General features: G+C 35.7%; 5 protein-coding genes and 1 pseudogene across 6 annotated transcripts; 3 read left to right on the forward strand and 3 right to left on the reverse strand.

Annotated features, from left to right (window-relative positions):
• The first annotated feature begins 589 nt into the window (after positions 1–589).
• LOC109127277 (putative F-box protein At4g17565 pseudogene) lies at positions 590–1,833 on the forward strand (annotated as a pseudogene).
• A 529-nt stretch (positions 1,834–2,362) lies between these two features.
• Positions 2,363–4,124, reverse strand: LOC104723335 (large ribosomal subunit protein bL19cz). Its single transcript, XM_010441684.3, has 5 exons — positions 3,967–4,124; positions 3,568–3,888; positions 3,251–3,337; positions 3,027–3,160; positions 2,363–2,694 (listed from the first exon to the last, which is right to left on the reverse strand). Exons 1-5 carry the CDS (start codon positions 3,994–3,996, stop codon positions 2,586–2,588), a joined length of 681 nt encoding a protein of 226 aa, XP_010439986.2. The 5' UTR covers positions 3,997–4,124; the 3' UTR covers positions 2,363–2,585.
• A 72-nt stretch (positions 4,125–4,196) lies between these two features.
• LOC104727958 (putative glycerol-3-phosphate transporter 4) lies at positions 4,197–6,784 on the forward strand. Its single transcript, XM_010447010.3, has 3 exons — positions 4,197–5,751; positions 5,834–6,352; positions 6,452–6,784. Exons 1-3 carry the CDS (start codon positions 4,689–4,691, stop codon positions 6,487–6,489), a joined length of 1,620 nt encoding a protein of 539 aa, XP_010445312.2. The 5' UTR covers positions 4,197–4,688; the 3' UTR covers positions 6,490–6,784.
• On the reverse strand, positions 6,611–8,616 carry LOC104723336 (uncharacterized). 2 transcript variants are annotated; one of them, XM_010441685.3, is made up of 7 exons: positions 8,185–8,616; positions 7,851–7,939; positions 7,669–7,744; positions 7,398–7,447; positions 7,066–7,317; positions 6,936–6,974; positions 6,611–6,845 (listed from the first exon to the last, which is right to left on the reverse strand). In XM_010441685.3, exons 1-7 carry the CDS (start codon positions 8,363–8,365, stop codon positions 6,651–6,653), a joined length of 882 nt encoding a protein of 293 aa, XP_010439987.2. In that variant the 5' UTR covers positions 8,366–8,616; the 3' UTR covers positions 6,611–6,650. The 2 variants fall into 2 exon arrangements, with proteins under 2 accessions (XP_010439987.2, XP_010439988.2); XM_010441686.3 differs by having other exon boundaries at positions 7,711–7,744; positions 8,185–8,538.
• A 141-nt stretch (positions 8,617–8,757) lies between these two features.
• Positions 8,758–11,089, forward strand: LOC104723337 (ras-related protein RABD2c). The gene is made up of 8 exons (XM_010441687.2): positions 8,758–9,181; positions 9,670–9,742; positions 9,946–9,993; positions 10,075–10,122; positions 10,224–10,295; positions 10,384–10,539; positions 10,627–10,730; positions 10,810–11,089. The coding sequence occupies exons 1-8, from the start codon at positions 9,168–9,170 to the stop codon at positions 10,901–10,903; spliced, it is 609 nt and encodes a 202-aa protein (XP_010439989.1). The 5' UTR covers positions 8,758–9,167; the 3' UTR covers positions 10,904–11,089.
• An 81-nt stretch (positions 11,090–11,170) lies between these two features.
• Positions 11,171–13,564, reverse strand: LOC104723338 (RGG repeats nuclear RNA binding protein B). Its single transcript, XM_010441688.3, has 7 exons — positions 13,100–13,564; positions 12,502–12,805; positions 12,358–12,423; positions 12,130–12,262; positions 11,897–12,055; positions 11,753–11,803; positions 11,171–11,638 (listed from the first exon to the last, which is right to left on the reverse strand). Exons 1-7 carry the CDS (start codon positions 13,254–13,256, stop codon positions 11,345–11,347), a joined length of 1,164 nt encoding a protein of 387 aa, XP_010439990.2. The 5' UTR covers positions 13,257–13,564; the 3' UTR covers positions 11,171–11,344.
• Positions 13,565–17,341: the final 3,777 nt, after the last annotated feature.

The following is a 17,341-nucleotide window of genomic DNA, read 5'->3' on the forward strand; positions in this document are numbered from 1 at the left end:
TAAAATTTTTAATCTTTTTCTACAAAATGATAAAGAATAAGGAAAAATATACAAATGTAAATTTAATTAGAGTTTTCTTTTGATAATTAATTAGAATTTTTGCTGTATTTTTTTAAAAAAACATCCCTTCATCATTTCACAGGCTATATAAGTATATAACTTTAGTATGATATAATTGATATTACTAGAAAAAATATTGTGTCACTAAAATGATATTCCAACATATAGTATGATTTCGACCCAAAATTATCACAGTTATGAGTATGACTAACCAGAAACGATGGCAAGCTTTTCAGTATTTTGCTAGAAAAGTTTTACACAAGCTACTTTGAAGATTTAAAAAAAAAAAGATGCGAAAAGGACAATTTAGTTGTAGGAATAACTTTTCCATTTTTATATCTCTATTTTGAAGATATTGTTACATAAAAAAATAGGAATAGCTTTCCCATTATTATGTTTCTATTTTGAAGATATATTTATGTTTCAAGTTTCCAACATAAAAAAAAATATATTTACAAGGAAAAAACAAGGAAATAGTTTAACAACCAAATACCTCTTGCGTGTGAAACAAGTTTTTAAATTTTGAGCAATGTGCCAAAGCTACAAGAGCCCTAATCGGCTTCCGGTGATTCCCAAGTGGTCGGAGCTTTGTCTGGAATTGTTACGATGTATTTTCGAACGGTTGATTTTAACAAATTCTTAATCGAGCATAATCAGTTTGTAGGTCATGGAACTCTGCTTCGAGAGGGTGCGTCCCCAAACGAAATCAGATCCCGTGGCTGATACTCTTCCGTCGGGAGAATGAATCCAATAATAGCAATAGCTGTGTGTTATTCGTTCCAGATGATAAAGACAAAGTTTACAAGACTCGAGATTTTGGTGTTGACTTTGCACATAGTCTTTGTCTTGCGACTTACGGTAGCTGGTTCTTTTTTTTTTTTTTTTTTGATAGACCCGATCGGCTGATCCGGTCAGCCTTGGGGGGAATGACCAAAGTGCTACCATGTGGACTCGTCGCCAACACCTAGATATTGGGCTACCACACTGCCTAACCCAAGTTTGGAATGCTTTCCGACTAATGCCCGAGGGTAATCATGCCGCCTGCATTTCTAACTACTAGGTAAACCAAGTGGGCCAAGGCCCACCTGACAGACTTCCCAACAAAGTGTTGATAACAGCAACAGAGGAGGATCGAACTTGGGTATGGGAGTTTCACCCTTTCCCCACGCTGGTCCTACCACTCGCCCACCACTTCTTGGGCATTGCAGCAGAGGAGGATCGAACTTGGGTATGGTAGCTGGTTCTTAATGTTTGATGATCTTTGCAATGATCTCTACATTCTCAATCCCTTGACTTTAGAGAGGATTGATCTACCACATTCACCCTCCCATTTTTCTCCTGAATCTAAAACGATGCAACATAGCTTGTCTCTTGATAGACGACACAAGCAAATATTACCTAGTTGTTTGGATCGTGGATCGCAGTATGATGTTTACCAAGAAAGGTGATAATATTTGGCGAGACGTTTACCTTAGATGCCCTCCATTGTGTAAGCAAATTGCCTATAGTCCCAAAGATAGCAAGGTCTACACTTGTTCTCGTTTTAATGATTTCCATTTTTGGGATTTCTCTAGTGATATACCACGCAAAGATGAGTATGCTTTCAGTAGTCTTTGTGATCAATACTACACTCTGGACCAAAAGGACTGTTGGCACGGGTCGTGGATACAGATTACAACAACAGTACGTGGAAAAATTCTGCGTGTAAGCTGGATAACTTTTGAAACTTTGCCTCAATGTGTTTTCTCATCCATGCTCTTCTCTGATGCTTGATGGTTCTTACCTGGATTCACATGTTAACTAGAGTTGTTTCCGCCTCGTGTTCCAAAGTATTTTACTACTAATCTCTTGCTTTTACTTTGTCCTTTGATCGTTAGTTTATTTGTGAATATATGCATCTGTTTTGTTGTCAGTCTCTACACATATCACTTACATATTTCAGTTTTCTTATTCTGTTACCAGTAGTAATTGGCTAGAACTTCGATGATACAGGTTTTACAAAATAATAATTCAATTACTATGATTCAAATCTCATTAGGAGGTAAAGAAAAACATACAAATCATAATGGACAATTGGACATCAACCACACCGGAAGGCAGTAATTACCTATAATGATTTATTCAATGAGACAAATTAGGGTAATACACCAATAAAAAGATGGGTTCCAGTTCCACCTTCACAAGATCAAAATCAAGATTCTGTTTTTGTTCCTGAAGACCCTCAAGAGTCAACACCCACCAAACAAACATATGCAAAGAACACAGAATCATTCATACATATTTACTAATAAAGTATCCTAAATCCTAAAAGATCATCATATATATCACTCATCATCAAATAAGGACCAGGTCTACATTTATCAACGGAAAGTTCAACAAATCTTTGATTTAATTTCTCGCAAGAGTGTGCGCAGGCAAATGACTTACAGGCTCAAGAAGAAAGAAAAAATTCTTACAAAAACAGAGCACAAAGCGGAAGATTACTACTACCTCTGGAGGTCAAACACAGCACGGTTGATGGCTGTTCACTTGAAAGTGGACAAACGAGGAAGCTTGTCCCTCAGATAGTAAAGCCTTGCTCTTCTCACTTTTCTGTGACTCATCACTTTTATCTCTTTGATGTTGGGAGAGTATCTGTCAAATATCAAAAGATTAGGAGAATCAACACATACCAAACACTTTTCTTAATTCCCACAAAAGGTTCCCGAGACTCGTATTTTATACAGTAGAATGAAAGATTAAAAACATGAGCAGACATGATAGTTGTCATAATGACTTAGATTGCCATAACTGGGAAGGTGGAACAGCAACTAAAGACTTATTAAAGTAAACTTACACAGAATCTAATTAATATTCAGGGACTTTATGTAAGAAATTAAAAAAGTATAACTCAGTATCTATGTATAAACTTGGATTTATTGAAAAGCCATGAGTCAACTTAATTGGAGAGGGGAAAAAAAACTCACATGGGAAAAACGATTTCAACACCGATACCCGCTATGATTCTCCGAATACGAATGGTAGTGTGTATGCCAGCGTTTTGTCTCGACATCACTATGCCTTTGTAGATAGATAGCCTACGTCTGTTCTCAGGAACTTCCTGTAAAGCCAAACACCATATTCCACCAATATCAAAAAAGCATCGAGTCAATTCATAACATAGACACTTCGAAAAACATCAACAACTTACCAATTTGATCTCTACAATATCTCCTGTCCTGATTTCTGGAACAGGCCTCACTTTCTCTGAAACCTCAATTGCTTTCTTGTTCAGAATCTACACAAACAACAGATGATGACACTGAATCTCTCCAATTCCGGTAAGGTAAACTACAACAAATCAACAAAGCAAGTCCCTCAACTCAACATCTAACACTATTTTCACCCAATTCTCTTCTAACATTTATCAACTATCCAATGTGTACACAGAGACTTACTGATTCCTTGTCAAATAGTTAGTAAACACTCATAATTTAAGCTACTGATAACGAAAAAGAGTTCACTTACCCCCATGACGTCTCCGAGCTTGATCCTAGGTTTTCTCATAGGTTTAGCTTCACCAACTTCGACCACCTCTTCTACATTCCCTTCCGTATCAACAATTCCATCAACAGCAGCTTCTTCAGGTTCAGCTTCAGCGTTATCTTCAGCTCTAACGATAAACTCCTTTCTCACCCTAGTATCGAGAGAGAACCCAAATTTCGAACCGGAATGATTCAGAGAAAGCCTAGAAAACGAAGAATCCATTGATGGTGCGCATGATAGAAACGTAGAAAACCCTAATTTCTTCGATGATTGCGTAGGGTTTCTCGCTATCATATGCAATGCCTGAATCCACACAAATCAATTAACTGAAAACGCCAAATACAATTACGAATTCCAAAAGCTTTCGTATGATAAATATACCTGAGGAAGACGATTAAAGCTCGTCGCCATAGCTGTGTGTGTACTTCTCAGTCACTCGGAGAAATGGAGGGAAGCTAGTAACAAAGAAGAGCCTTATCTCCTTATTGCTCTTGGCACGCGTGAGTGTGGTCATCGCACGTGTGTATTGTTTTATGGGCCTTTATAGTGGGCCTATAATATCCTATTATATAATAGTATATAGTACTATGATTTTATAAAGGGAAATATCTAATTAACAGGCGGCGACTAATATTATATGGGAATTGACCCGACCCAGCAGGGATGCTAAAATGATGATGATGCTTACGTGCACCTATATAATATATTTGGCCCACCAGCACCACGTCGGTCACGCGCCGTCGCTTCAAGCGTACCAAAGTGGTCAACGTGGCGTGACAACTGTTGTTCTGCCTTTTGGCTCTACCGTAAATGGGTGGACACGTGTCACATCCTCGCAGTTCGCGCCGTGTTCCATGATTCTTCTACCTATCTCTCTCTCTCTCTCTCTCTCTCTATCTATCTGTCTCTCCCTCCCTCCCGCCAACCTCTCTCTCCCTCTGGTCTCTCTTTCTCTCTCAATCAAAAATTAAATTCGTGATTCTGATTTCTCAAAAACACTAATCCATGGATTTGTGTATTTGATTTTTTTTGATCCGTCAAAAAAAGCTTCATTCTTTCTTGTTCCCCCCCCCCCCCCCGACCCGATTTTTTGTTGTGAAAAAATGGCGATGAATTCGAAGAGGAAAACACCACCTGGGATTTTGCTTGTGAGGAGAATCAGAGGAAGAAACTGGAGTCCTAAGACGTTTCGTTACGCGATTCTGTTGATTACCTTCATCGCGTATGCTTGTTACCACGCTTCTCGTAAACCAAGCAGCATAGTGAAAAGCGTTTTACACCCCGACTCCAAAACTAGGCCACCTCAAGAACACGACAAGCTGTTTCCATGGCCTGTGGGTAAAGTCTTTGTGAAGAGAGAGATTGATGTAGATGAGGTTCTGTTGCATCGCAAGTCTGGTAAAGGGTGGGAGCCGTTTAATGGGAAGGATGGGACGTCTAGGTTGGGAGAGATTGATGTGGCGTTTCTTGCTTGTTACTCTATTGGAATGTATGTTGCTGGACATTTGGGTGATAGTTTGGATCTGAGATTGTTTCTGACTTGGGGAATGATTGGGAGTGGGTTTTTTGTTGGCTTGTTTGGTATGGGTTATTTCTGGAACATTCATGCGTTTTGGTTTTTTTTGGTTATGCAAATGGCGGCTGGGTTGTTTCAGGCTACTGGATGGCCTTCGGTTGTGGCTGTGGTTGGGAATTGGTTTGGGAATAGGAAGAGAGGGCTTATAATGGGGATTTGGAATGCTCATACCTCTGTTGGGAACATTTGTGGTTCTTTGATTGCTGCTGGTGTTCTTCAGTATGGTTGGGGATGGTCTTTTATAGCTCCTGGTTTTGTTATGTCTTTAGGAGGAGTTCTTGTTTACTTGTTCTTGGCTGCCTATCCTGAGGATGTTGGGTTTCCGGATATCAATTCTAATTCCGGTAAGTTCATTAAGAGGAAGCGAAGCGTTGAAGAAGAAGAAGAAGAAGTAGATGAAGGTTTAGAGGCAGATGTTGAAGGTGAAGGGGGAGGATCATCAGGGTCAGGGTATGAGAATAAAAGAAGTGTTGGGCTTTTGCAAGCTTGTATGATTCCTGGTGTTATACCGTTTGCATTGTGTCTCTTCTTCTCAAAGTTGGTTGCGTACACGTTCTTGTACTGGTTACCGTTTTATCTAAGCCAAACACGTAAGTTTCGATTATCATATTTCTGCAGAGAACAAGTGAGTTTTTAGACAATGTATCTTAGTTACTTGCTCTTGTTTTGCAGCTATTGGTGGGGAGTACGTGTCTGTAAAAACAGCAGGAAATCTCTCCACATTATTTGATGTTGGAGGCATCGCAGGAGGGATTCTTTGTGGTTACATTTCAGACAAATTTAGAGCAAGAGCTACAACTGCAGCAGCATTCATGTACGCTGCGATTCCAGCAATGCTTGTGTACCATTCCTACGGAGGTGTCTCTCAGACAGTCAACATCCTCCTCATGATGGTTGCTGGTTTGTTTGTCAATGGTCCTTATGCACTCATCACAACCGCAGTCTCAGCGGATCTTGGAACGCACAAGTCTTTACAAGGTGATTCAAGGGCGCTTGCGACTGTGACTGCGATTATTGATGGGACTGGATCTGCTGGTGCGGCTTTAGGTCCACTTTTGACAGGGTTTCTTTCGACTTTGGGTTGGCAAGCTGTGTTCTATATGTTGGTCGTTGGAGCTCTTTGTGCTGGTTTGCTTTTGACCCGTCTGGTTATTGCTGAAATTAGGGAGAAACTTGGATATGTTGATGAAGGTAATAACCAAATCTCCTTTTTGAGTTTTGTGTTCCTAATCAGCGTGAACCCAATTGCAGAAACATTGATCCACAAATTTATATTTGTTTGTTTTGCAGTTCCTGCGTCTGAACCACTGTTAAACGAGAGAAGATGATGTAGAACAGAGCAGGAGGAGAGTCAGTATGAACTGAATCCATTGTTTGCGCAAGAGTTTTGTTCTGTTATATAACTGTGAGTTTGCAGAGGTTCTTTGTATTCTGTGTTTTTGTCAGATATTGTGAAATTTTTTTTCTCATAACAAATGAAGGAATTGGCTTACAGCTTTCTTCTTCTATTTCTTCTCTGTTTTCTACGACACTCAAAGCAATCTTTGCATGGTGGTGTTTCGTAATTGTAAGAAGAAACTAATTTGAGTTTTTCGGGTGAAACTTTGAGATCTTCTATGATTATCCTTCGAAGCTTTTCGTTCTCTTCCATTACTTCATCAATGAGTTTCTGATGTTTCAGCACCTACACAATCAATTTCATACATAACCATGGACTAATGTAATCCGATAAAGTGTAACAGAAAGAAACTTGAAGTCAAGAATGAGACGATACCATTTGAAGCATTAAGCTCTCTGATTCTAGTTGTGTGACCTATCAATGTCATGAAACAAAAGATAGTTCAACAGACGGCTTTCGGAGATCAAAGCAGAGAGGCGGAAACTTTCTGTGATAGAATCGTTACCTGTCGTTCTTCAGCAGTTGTGTCCTGTTGTTTCAGAATCGGGTTGTCGAGAAAACTGTTAATCACTTTCTCAGTTCGAGTACCAAACGTTCTTGAATCAGTAGAGGAAGCCTTTTTCTTGGAAGATGTATCTGTGTCCACATGTTTCTTGTGACCGGTTACAGATCGAGACACCTGGTCTTCGTCTTCAGTTTGACTTGAGGTGGTTTCACTCGTTCTTCCAAGTTTAGTCATTACGTTGGATGCAGTTTCCTAGGGATTCATACTCATGGTTTCATGTGAATAAACAAACTGGCTATTAAGGACACTTTCTGAAAAAACTGGTACTTTACCATAATAGAAGCTTGCAGTTTGTGTATTGCACTTGGTTTCACTGCGATGCCTGTCAATGATTGATAAAAGTTAATGACAAGCAGAGACCAACTGTTCAAACAAACATTTCAGGGGATGCTTACATAACTAACAAATCCAAATAACTCAAAAAGGGTCAACCGTTCAGAAAACAAAAATAAAAACTAGAATCTAGAGGCTCATGTCTCAAAATGGAAGAGCTTTTGGAACAAAATGAAGAAAGAAAAGTTCTACTTAATAGTGGAAACATACCAACTCCAAAACCATGACCAAAGCCAACTCCACAGCCAATACCTGCTTTAATGTTCCTAGCTCCCAGCTTCCTCAACTAAAAGATAGCGCATGTACATAACCAGTTCCAGAAGAGCATAATGCAGGAGGATCAAAAATGAGCACGAGTAAATCGAGAAAGGACAAGTTTGTCTATACTGTACAGCGTTATTCACGTGGTGCGTGGCCCCTGAAAATACATCGGTTGCTCCTCTAGCTGAACGCATAACTTCCCCCACCATTGGAATACTACCTGATATGTAAATCATAACAACAACAAGTCATCAATACCGGATTAGTACTCTCACAATCATAATGATGTGTGAGCCAGCCAAACCAATTACACACACGGTTTTAGACAATGAATGATATAGCTTAATACACTAAGAATCAAATTAAACATCCATAATCAGGTGTCATCTTGACCATTCAAAGGTCTCCTCACACCTCAGAAACGCAGCAAAAAAGGAAAAAAAAAGAGTATATATAATAACATACCGAGATTCAAAGGTGCTCCACTGCCGATGCCAACTCCACAACCAACGCCAAATCCCGTGAAGATTTGAAGAGCTTTGAAAGCAAAAGGATTCTCAAATTTAATTCCCCCATTCGAAAACCCTAATCTTTCCTTCTTCATCACCACACCATTGCTGCTGATCCTTCCGCCGCTTTCTTCCATCTCTTTCAGTCTCTCGGTAAGCTGAAGATACACGATAATGGGAGTTTCAGAGTAAAGCTAAGAATCTTCCATTGATTTGATTTCCCGCCTGTTTTCAATCGCCATATTTACTGAACTGTTGATTTTGGATAAAGAGAGAGACTCAGAAATGAGAGAGAAGATGATGTTAGATTAGGCGTTTTCTCAAGGTCAAAGCCAACTTTTTTCCCCTGGTCGATGAGAAAAATGAATAATGGGCCTTAGTGAATAAGCTAGGCCCATACATTGTAAAATACGAAAGAAATTAAAATTTGCCATGCTAAAATTTGTCGAATCATATTGTAATATTTTTATTGATTTAAAGAACAAGAAAATGTCTAATATATTAACCGCCGAAATTCGGAAAACCGAATAATTCGAACCAAAATCCAGATGGAAAACAAAAGCAAATTATATTCGAATTATTATTGTTATTATTATAGTGTCTTTAATAATTTAGTTTTTTTTTGTTTTGTTGTATCGTCTGGGGATCAGAAAAAGTAAGGAGAAGTAAAAGAAAAAATTGAAACTTTCTCCACCACGCATCTGCTGGGTTGGCGAAGACACGTCAGCATTTCAACAAAAAGACGCATTTAAACATGTTGTGATGTGTGTGGCCCTTTCTCATTTCTTAACCACGTCGTCTGCATAAACCGATCGCTCTACGTCTCTCTCCTCACCGACGAAGATCTCATTCACTGCCCCTTTTCTCTGTGTTAATCGGTGGAATCTCTCGTCCTGCTTTCTTTTTTCCCGGTAGATCGATCCAGCTAGGAGATCAACCATGAATCCTGAATAGTAAGAACCTTCTTCTTCTTCTCTTATCGTTCAGATCGAATTAGCGTCTTTGAAAGCTATTGCGTGCGATGTAATTTACTTTCTCTTTCGATTTTGGTTCGGATCATTGTTTTTGAGCAATATTTTTCATTGATGATGATGATGAGCGTTGTTATTCTGATTTGATCGATTTCGATTTGGAGTCTCGTTTCGTTGGGTCGGGCTTTTGATTAGATCTATGAATAAAATTGGTTGAGATCTGTTGTTCATCTTTATTTTTGAATTCACAGACGATTTCTCGTAGTTTGAAATTTTCATACTCGATTTGGATTAAAGAGCATGAGATTTCGTTTTGAATTTCGTGATTACTGTGATTCTATGAGCTTCGTTCTCAATGTTTTACAAGATGTGTGTATCGAAATATTATAGCTGGAGAAAATTATCAGAAATGCTTATTAGTTATTATTGATGTGTGTCTTATGCTTCTTTCTACTCATTTTGATCTGCAGTGACTATCTGTTCAAGCTTTTGCTTATTGGTGATTCTGGTGTTGGAAAGTCATGCTTGCTTCTAAGGTTTGCTGTAAGTCATTTCATCTCTCTTACACTCTCTTTTTGTGCTTCTGAGAATCAGATGCTGGACATTATTAGTTCATGCTTCACATTAAGCTCTAGTTCAGTTTGTGCCTTTTAGATGATACAAAAATTGGTTTTCTCTGTGAAGTATTAAGTGCCATTGTTGGTCTTCTGAAGTGGTTGTCACAATTTTTTTTTGGTTATGTGCAGGATGATTCCTACCTGGATAGCTACATCAGTACCATTGGTGTTGACTTTGTAAGTCTCTTACACTTATCTATTATTGGTCATGCATGATGAATCATGAAGGTTTTTAATTTTGTAATGACGTTATTGCAGAAAATCCGCACAGTTGAACAAGATGGAAAGACCATCAAACTCCAGATTGTAAGTTGTCTAACTCGAGTAGTGTCAGTGTCACAACCACTTGTAATTTTTGTATGCGCATATGATCCATACTCCACTTATTACGATTATCATTTATGCAGTGGGATACGGCAGGGCAAGAACGTTTCAGAACGATCACCAGCAGTTACTACAGAGGAGCTCATGGAATAATTGTATGTTCATTATCATACTTGTGTTGTCTCCATGATATCTGACATCCATCAATGAGACTGAACCGTTTGTGTTTTCATTTCTTGTCAGGTGACTTATGATGTAACAGATCAAGAAAGCTTCAACAACGTCAAGCAATGGCTAAATGAAATCGACCGCTACGCTAGTGAGAATGTTAATAAGCTACTGGTTGGGAACAAGTGTGATCTCACATCACAGAAAGTTGTATCCACTGAGACAGCCAAGGTAATATTATCATACTATGCTACATTAAGGTGTTTTTACAGTCTTGTCTTAGAGGATTTTACTTAATTGTTTGTTCTGCCAACACAGGCTTTCGCAGATGAACTTGGAATCCCATTCTTGGAAACAAGTGCCAAGAATGCTACCAATGTCGAAGAAGCTTTCATGGCCATGACTGCTGCCATCAAGACAAGGTAAACTCATTGCCAAGCTCAAGCTCATGCACTGGTTACAGTTGTTAATCAGCCTTTAACCCGGTTTTGTGTCTTGCAGAATGGCAAGCCAACCTGCAGGAGGATCCAAGCCACCAACAGTCCAGATCCGAGGACAACCTGTGAACCAGCAATCAGGCTGCTGCTCCTCTTGATTCGATTTGGTAACACACTTAACATATATTATCATTCGTTTGCATGTAAGACATCTGGATATCGTTGCTTTCTTAAATCTTTTTGTATTTGGTTTTTCATTTCTTCACGTATGTCTAAAAGCTTTGAAATTCTTTGTAATGGTACTTGGAACAATAAACTCCTTTAGTAAAGTTTCTTCATGCTTATCAAGGAGTTGTAGAACAAAAAAAGAAACTAATTGAAATAAATTAAAAAACCTGAAAAATTACAGCAAAATTGGAAACTGGTTTAGCTAACTTGTTTAATTTGAAAAAAGGTGGGTTCGGAACACAAAAATCCTTCAGCTCTCTCATGGGAAAAGTATATCAATAACAATGAAATCAGAAGAACAAAATCCAAACCGAGTGAGAGATTACAGCGACAAAAGAGACCAGACGGAAGCGGAACCAAACCCGACAGTCTTACTTACCCAAAGTAGGGAACTGTGCAGTGTCCTCAATGGCCGGTGCAGCAGGTTCCCTGTATCTCGGGTTTCCTCCTCTTTGTCCACGTCCTCCCTCATTGGCTGGGGCTCTGTAATTCTGGTTTCCTTCTCCTCTTTGTCCACGTCCTCCCTCATTGCCTGGGCCAGCAGCTTCTCCGTTCTTCTGGTTTCCATCTCGTTGCCCACGTCCTCCCCTTCCACCACGATAACCACCTCTTGGGTAGTACCTTTCTCCATTTGCAGGTTTCAGAAACTCATTTATGCTCAAAGACTACAACACCAAAAAAAAATAAAAGCAATGAGACAGAATTCGAATGAAATGCATAATGCTTCTCTTTTTACTAGTAACTAAATTAAATGAGAAAAACATTGGTAAACTAGAAACCTTCTTGGTCTTCTCTTCTCTCTCAGTAACACGCTTGTCCTTCTCTGTTCCCTGAAAATAGAATTTCAAGGTTCGATAAGCACAGACTCAAGTAGACTAGAATAATATACTATAGAGTGGAAAAGGGGTCGTCCAAATATTTACCAGCTTGATGAAGACTTCATCGTTGTTGCTCTTTTTGCTTGAGAGCTGTTGCATGGCCTCAAATGCTTTTGTGTCAACCTTCCTCTCCTCAACCTTGGTCGCTTGCAGAGCTTTCTTCTTCTCCTCCAAAACCTTCTCATACTCTTCCAAAGTCATCTCCTATAAATGCAAAATATTCTTCTCAAGGTGTTAGTTAATATACACATATATGACTTCAAAAGATGATACTGTACCTTGTTCTCAGGCTCCTTCTCTGGTTGCTCTTCAGCAGGTGTCTCTTTGTTCGCAATAGTTGCTTCACCTTCACCACTTTGCTTCTCAACAGTCACATTCTTCTCCACCGCAGCTGTGGATTCGTCAGTCACCCTAGAGATTTGAAGAGCACATTCATTATTCAAACAACAAACAAAACAGAAAACACATATCTACAAAGAAAAATATACTTTTAACAAAATACTTACGGAGCAATATCATCTTCAGTGGTTCCCCAGTTGCCACGGCCAGCACCATCACGTTTAAACTCACTTCTACTCAACAGTAAGTTTAAAATTACAAACCACACGAAACCAATCAGTACAAGACCAGCAATTGAGAAGATTGCTTACCCGTGACCAGTTCCACTGTGACGCTCAAAGTTCCTACGTGGGCGTTCAAAGTCACCTGATTCACCATTGTTGAAGCCTCCACGACGAGCACCACGATCACCACGGTATCCACCAACAGACCCACCACGTCTTGCTCCATCTCCTTCTTCTGAGCGCCTGTTGTAGCCTCCACCATAGCCGTTTTCATTGGCAGGAGCATCAGTGTTCCTGGAATCCCTGTTGTATCCACCACCTCTGCCTCGACCGTTACCACCTCCTCGTCCACCTCCACGACCTCCAGCAGGAGCGTTCTTGGCCTCCCTCACTACTCAAATTAAAGAAAATGTAACATCTGATTATATAAACTATATAGAAAAAGAATCAACATCTCTACAAGGACCAATCTAAGTCGAATCATATCTGAATTTTACAGTCCAACCTATTGATTCAGGAGAATGCAAAGGTTGTCATATCATCACCACACCAATCAACAAGTTTGACTTACACACTAAATCAAAGACTGAGCAACACATCCAACTAAATACTGATCTATCAGACTCTAATCTTATATAAAAGATGAGGAAATTGAGTAAAAGATAACAAGAAAGAAAAAAGTTACCAGCTTGAGTAGGAGGAGCAGGCTTGGTGGGAAACTTGCCAGACTTAGCAGGCTGAACGGGAGCAGATTTCTCAACCTTCAATGGCTTAGCCGCAACGATTTGGCTAGGATCTTCTGAGTCATCGTCCAAGAGATCAAAAGGGTTCAAAGTCGCCATTTTTTTTCCCGGTCCGATTGAATCGAAAGAGAAACTTGTCCCGAGATTATTTAAGAAGGGTTTTGTGGTTGAAGATTGAAAAAAAACCTTATTGCATATACGAATCCATGAAGAAAAAAATCAGAATCAGAATCGAAGATATGATCCGGACAGCGTTGTTTAGACGCCCAACAAAGTAAAGTGTGACAGGAAAGAAGAGAGTTGGAGAGAATAAGCTGCGAGAGAAAGAAATACAAAACCCTAGGGATGATGTGTATGAATATGAAGTATATAACACACACTAACAAACCTAATCTTGAAAATATTCGCTGCTTGACTATTTATTGGGCCTGGCCCAATAATTGTACTGTTTTTGTTTAGCAACTATTTTTTTTTCAACCAATTGTAATCCATAACTCAAAATCTCAAATGGTATTAAAAAGGTAAAACAAAAAAATCTCCAATTAATTTCTATATATATATATATATACAGGGGATTATTGGTTCATTGAGTTTAATGGATTTAAAAATCTAAAAAAAAAAACATGTGCTATTCAATTATTGGTTTTAAGATAATTATCAAAATCAGGTGTTATTGGTATAATGATTTATAAATATTAGTTAAAATTCTGTGTTATTCGTTTAGTTATTTGTTTTTAGATTTTAAAAAATCCACAATAAGTTAAATGTATTTGAATGGATTTGAAAGTGAAAAATAGAAGGATTCAAATCCAAAGATAAAACATGTAATTCAAAATCTATGTATTTTTATTTTCATAATCAATAAGGATTTTTAAATCCTATATGGACTTACAAATCAATAAACCAATAACACCCACATAATTTATGATAAGTTGATTTGGTGCAATAAATTATTCGATAATCTTATTAACTTATGTTAAGCACAATCTTAAATTATGTAAATACAAAACATTATAATTATTGAAACTAATCCAATAAATAATAACTCTAGCATGTTAGCATGTTCTTAGTATAAGTAGAATATAAAAGTGTTTTTTAGGTTCCAAAATTTTGACTGAATAACATAACAACAAATACCATTGTACTAGTTGTTAAATGCTATCAGTTGTTAAATATTATCTATTTATGCAAAATACTGTTTACACAATTAAATTAATTATTCTATCTATACAAAATCAAATGCTAATAATGATATATAAAGATGATAAAATATCAAAAACTAACAATAAAATAAACCTATTTTTTTATTTTTGTGGCGTTTATTAAAACTTAAGAGGTTTTTCAAATCAAGTCTATTTCTAATAAGGTTTTTTTCTCACAAGAAAATTTTAATAAGTTTATTTGTTTCAACAAAAAAAATAATTAAAGTTTGACTTCTTCCGATGGTTATGATTATAATTAGTATAAATGAAAGATAGGTTAGCCAATCAACAAGGTGATGATACATGTTAAAAAAATCATTATTTGCTCTAACCAACTAGAAAAAAAATTGTTGGTTAATTGTGTATAGCTAATGTGTTATATCTAAACTTCAAAAAAAAATCACATAATAGACGTCAACATTATATTATGGAAAATGATATTTTTGAAAAGATTAAATTTGTGAGTTGTTATAATGTGATTGATGGCTTCCAAATGGACTATATTCGTACATACAATAGATTGATTAGTGAGGTATTATGCATTAATTGAAAACCAGAAATATTATATTTAGATACTATATATATATATATATATATATCTACAGTTTTCATAGTACATTATTAAATAATTTTGATTTACTCAAAATTAACTATATTCTATCATATTTATAATTTTTTTTTTCAAAATTGTACCATAAATATATCTCACGTCTTAAATTTTTTTTTAGATAATTTGTTAGAAATGTCCTTTTTGAGATATCATTTTTCAAAAATATCTAATTTTTTTTAACATTTTCATTTTTGTACTCTTTTACATAATTACAATATGTTAAATTAACTTCTAGATTTTTTTTTAGGTTTGGGTTCTCTATTTTATATTTAGATCAAAGTTAATATCACGATTCTTACGGAAAATTTTAAAATACGAAATATCCCATTCAAAACACTAGTAGCAGCATAACTTAAAAGCGATAAAGATCTCAAACACCTATTTTATCAAAGTATCAATTTTACCAAAGTATCAAGTAGCAGAACTCAAAAAAGATAAAAAATACCATCCAGTAGCAGCAAGCTTAGTCAAATTTTCTAGATCATCAATCTTAAAGGTAGCTAGCTAACGTGAGTAACCTCAGAAGAAGACCTCCAGCCTCATTGCTTTGCAAGTTAGGCGATAAGCAAGTTTCGTCTCTGTGTACAGTTTGCGGTAAATCTCTGCTCTCATTGCTCAGTTTTATCCCTTTGGCCACATGGATATGAACCCATTGCTTACGGTCTATTTGCAAACTTGGGAGGATCCTACCCATAGGATATTCTTCTCAGACCCCTCAATAGATCTGGGATTTACTCTGAGTTAAAATATATATATCTCCTATATAATAAAACGGAAGTACAAAACATTTTTTTGTAGACTATATAATAGATATATTTATAATTTTTTGGTTATAAACTTGTGGCATAGGTGTATCATAATATACATGTTAGTCTGATTTTGGTAAGTAAGGATAGTACGGATTCAATTAATTATAGTAACATATAAATCAATTATAGGTAACATTTAAAAGATAAGGAAATCTCTCAACCTAACTAAAACAAAAATATGTGATTCTTCTTTCACATTTATTTTATTTTATATTTTTTTTTTAATTTTTTATCTAATATATTTAGTTAATAAAATTTATGATTTTTTCTGCATATGATGTAATTTTTTTTTTAAACATACATATATTGCTCAACTGATGAATAAAGAAAATATACAAAATGCCCTATATCACCTACGAAAACTAGGCAAAGATTCAAAGTCATATTAATAAAAAAGAGACCAAAATGATTCTGAATACGAAGGAGCAGAAACCTTGATTTATTAGGCATTGAAATTAAAAAATTTATGCATTTTATTATGGTTCTTTATTTTAAAGAATTTCAACTTTTAATAACTTTAAAAATTCAAATGTATAACTTTTTAAAAAATTAAAGATTATTAATATTTCAATTATTAAAAAAATTATCTTTTTATAAAAGGTTTAAGATATGAATAATATTTAAACTTTATAAGAAGTTCAAATATTATAAGTATTTCAATTTCTAAAATAATAAAATTTATTCAAACATTTTAAATTTTAATAATATATGTGAATTAAAATATCATATGACGGGTTATATGGCATGACATGTTTTAGTTGATATTAATAGAAAATTAAAATATCATTAATTTTGTGCTACACGGGTAAAATATCATCTCATTATTTTGTGAACTTTTAAAAAACTTTAAAGATTATTAATATTTTAATTATTAAAACATTTAATTTTTATAACTGTTTAAGATATTAATAATATTTAAACTTTATAAGAAGTTCAAATATTATAAGTAGTTCAATTTCTATAAAAAAAGAAACTTTATTAAAACATTTTAAATTTTAAAAATTTATTTAGATTTTTATGAAGTTTTTTCTGCGGTGTACAACGAATTAAAATATCACACGAAGGGTTATATGGCTAGACATGTTTGAGTAGATATTAATTGAAACTTAAAATGTCATTAATTTGGTGCTACATTGATAAAATATCATCTCATTATTTTTTTAACAATATGAATATTAGATTAAGAGACGTATCTAATTAAATCGATTAATTAATACTGTAACAAAATAATTAATATGCGGTATAGTGTAGGTTAAGTCATATAATTAACAATCAAAATATAATATATAATTTTAAAACTAAACAAATCAAATAAAATTAACAAATAAAAATTAATATTTTTATCAAATAACTTAAACTGCAGTGTACCGCGAGTTAAAATCTAGATCTACTAAAATAGATCTTATAAAATATATGTTATTTTCATAAGTTATATTCAACATATGATTTCATGGCATAATGTTTGAGCAAAAAAAATAATTTAAAACAAATAAAACAATTATATATATAATACTTTAAATAAAAATTATAAAATAAATGCCGTGCTCTAGCACGGATATATAT

This window comes from Camelina sativa, chromosome 11 (genome assembly GCF_030686135.1).
Source record: "Camelina sativa cultivar CO46 ecotype springtype chromosome 11, ASM3068613v1".
Taxonomy (NCBI): Eukaryota; Viridiplantae; Streptophyta; class Magnoliopsida; order Brassicales; family Brassicaceae; genus Camelina; species Camelina sativa.

What these genes read in the sequence shown, in the direction of transcription:
- LOC104723335 (XM_010441684.3), bottom strand. Translation starts at nt 3,996, where the DNA reads ATGGCGACGAGCTTTAATCGTCTTCCTCAG. An exon ending in GCTTTAATCGTCTTCCTCAG is followed by an intron (nt 3,889 to 3,966) that starts GTATATTTATCA and finishes GTGTGGATTCAG; the next exon opens with GCATTGCATATGATAGCGAG. An exon ending in ATATTGTAGAGATCAAATTG is followed by an intron (nt 3,161 to 3,250) that starts GTAAGTTGTTGA and finishes TTGGCTTTACAG; the next exon opens with GAAGTTCCTGAGAACAGACG.
- LOC104727958 (XM_010447010.3), top strand. Translation starts at nt 4,689, where the DNA reads ATGGCGATGAATTCGAAGAGGAAAACACCACCTGGGATTTTGCTTGTG. An exon ending in GTTTTATCTAAGCCAAACAC is followed by an intron (nt 5,752 to 5,833) that starts GTAAGTTTCGAT and finishes CTTGTTTTGCAG; the next exon opens with CTATTGGTGGGGAGTACGTG. An exon ending in ACTTGGATATGTTGATGAAG is followed by an intron (nt 6,353 to 6,451) that starts GTAATAACCAAA and finishes TTTGTTTTGCAG; the next exon opens with TTCCTGCGTCTGAACCACTG.
- LOC104723336 (XM_010441685.3), bottom strand. Translation starts at nt 8,365, where the DNA reads ATGGAAGAAAGCGGCGGAAGGATCAGCAGCAATGGTGTGGTGATGAAG. An exon ending in TGGAGCACCTTTGAATCTCG is followed by an intron (nt 7,940 to 8,184) that starts GTATGTTATTAT and finishes TTTACATATCAG; the next exon opens with GTAGTATTCCAATGGTGGGG. An exon ending in CAACTGCTGAAGAACGACAG is followed by an intron (nt 6,975 to 7,065) that starts GTAACGATTCTA and finishes TGACATTGATAG; the next exon opens with GTCACACAACTAGAATCAGA.
- LOC104723337 (XM_010441687.2), top strand. An exon ending in GCTTGCTTCTAAGGTTTGCT is followed by an intron (nt 9,743 to 9,945) that starts GTAAGTCATTTC and finishes GGTTATGTGCAG; the next exon opens with GATGATTCCTACCTGGATAG. An exon ending in TATCCACTGAGACAGCCAAG is followed by an intron (nt 10,540 to 10,626) that starts GTAATATTATCA and finishes CTGCCAACACAG; the next exon opens with GCTTTCGCAGATGAACTTGG.
- LOC104723338 (XM_010441688.3), bottom strand. Translation starts at nt 13,256, where the DNA reads ATGGCGACTTTGAACCCTTTTGATCTCTTGGACGATGACTCAGAAGAT. An exon ending in CACAGTGGAACTGGTCACGG is followed by an intron (nt 12,424 to 12,501) that starts GTAAGCAATCTT and finishes ACTGTTGAGTAG; the next exon opens with AAGTGAGTTTAAACGTGATG. An exon ending in GAGAAGAGAAGACCAAGAAG is followed by an intron (nt 11,639 to 11,752) that starts GTTTCTAGTTTA and finishes TTGGTGTTGTAG; the next exon opens with TCTTTGAGCATAAATGAGTT.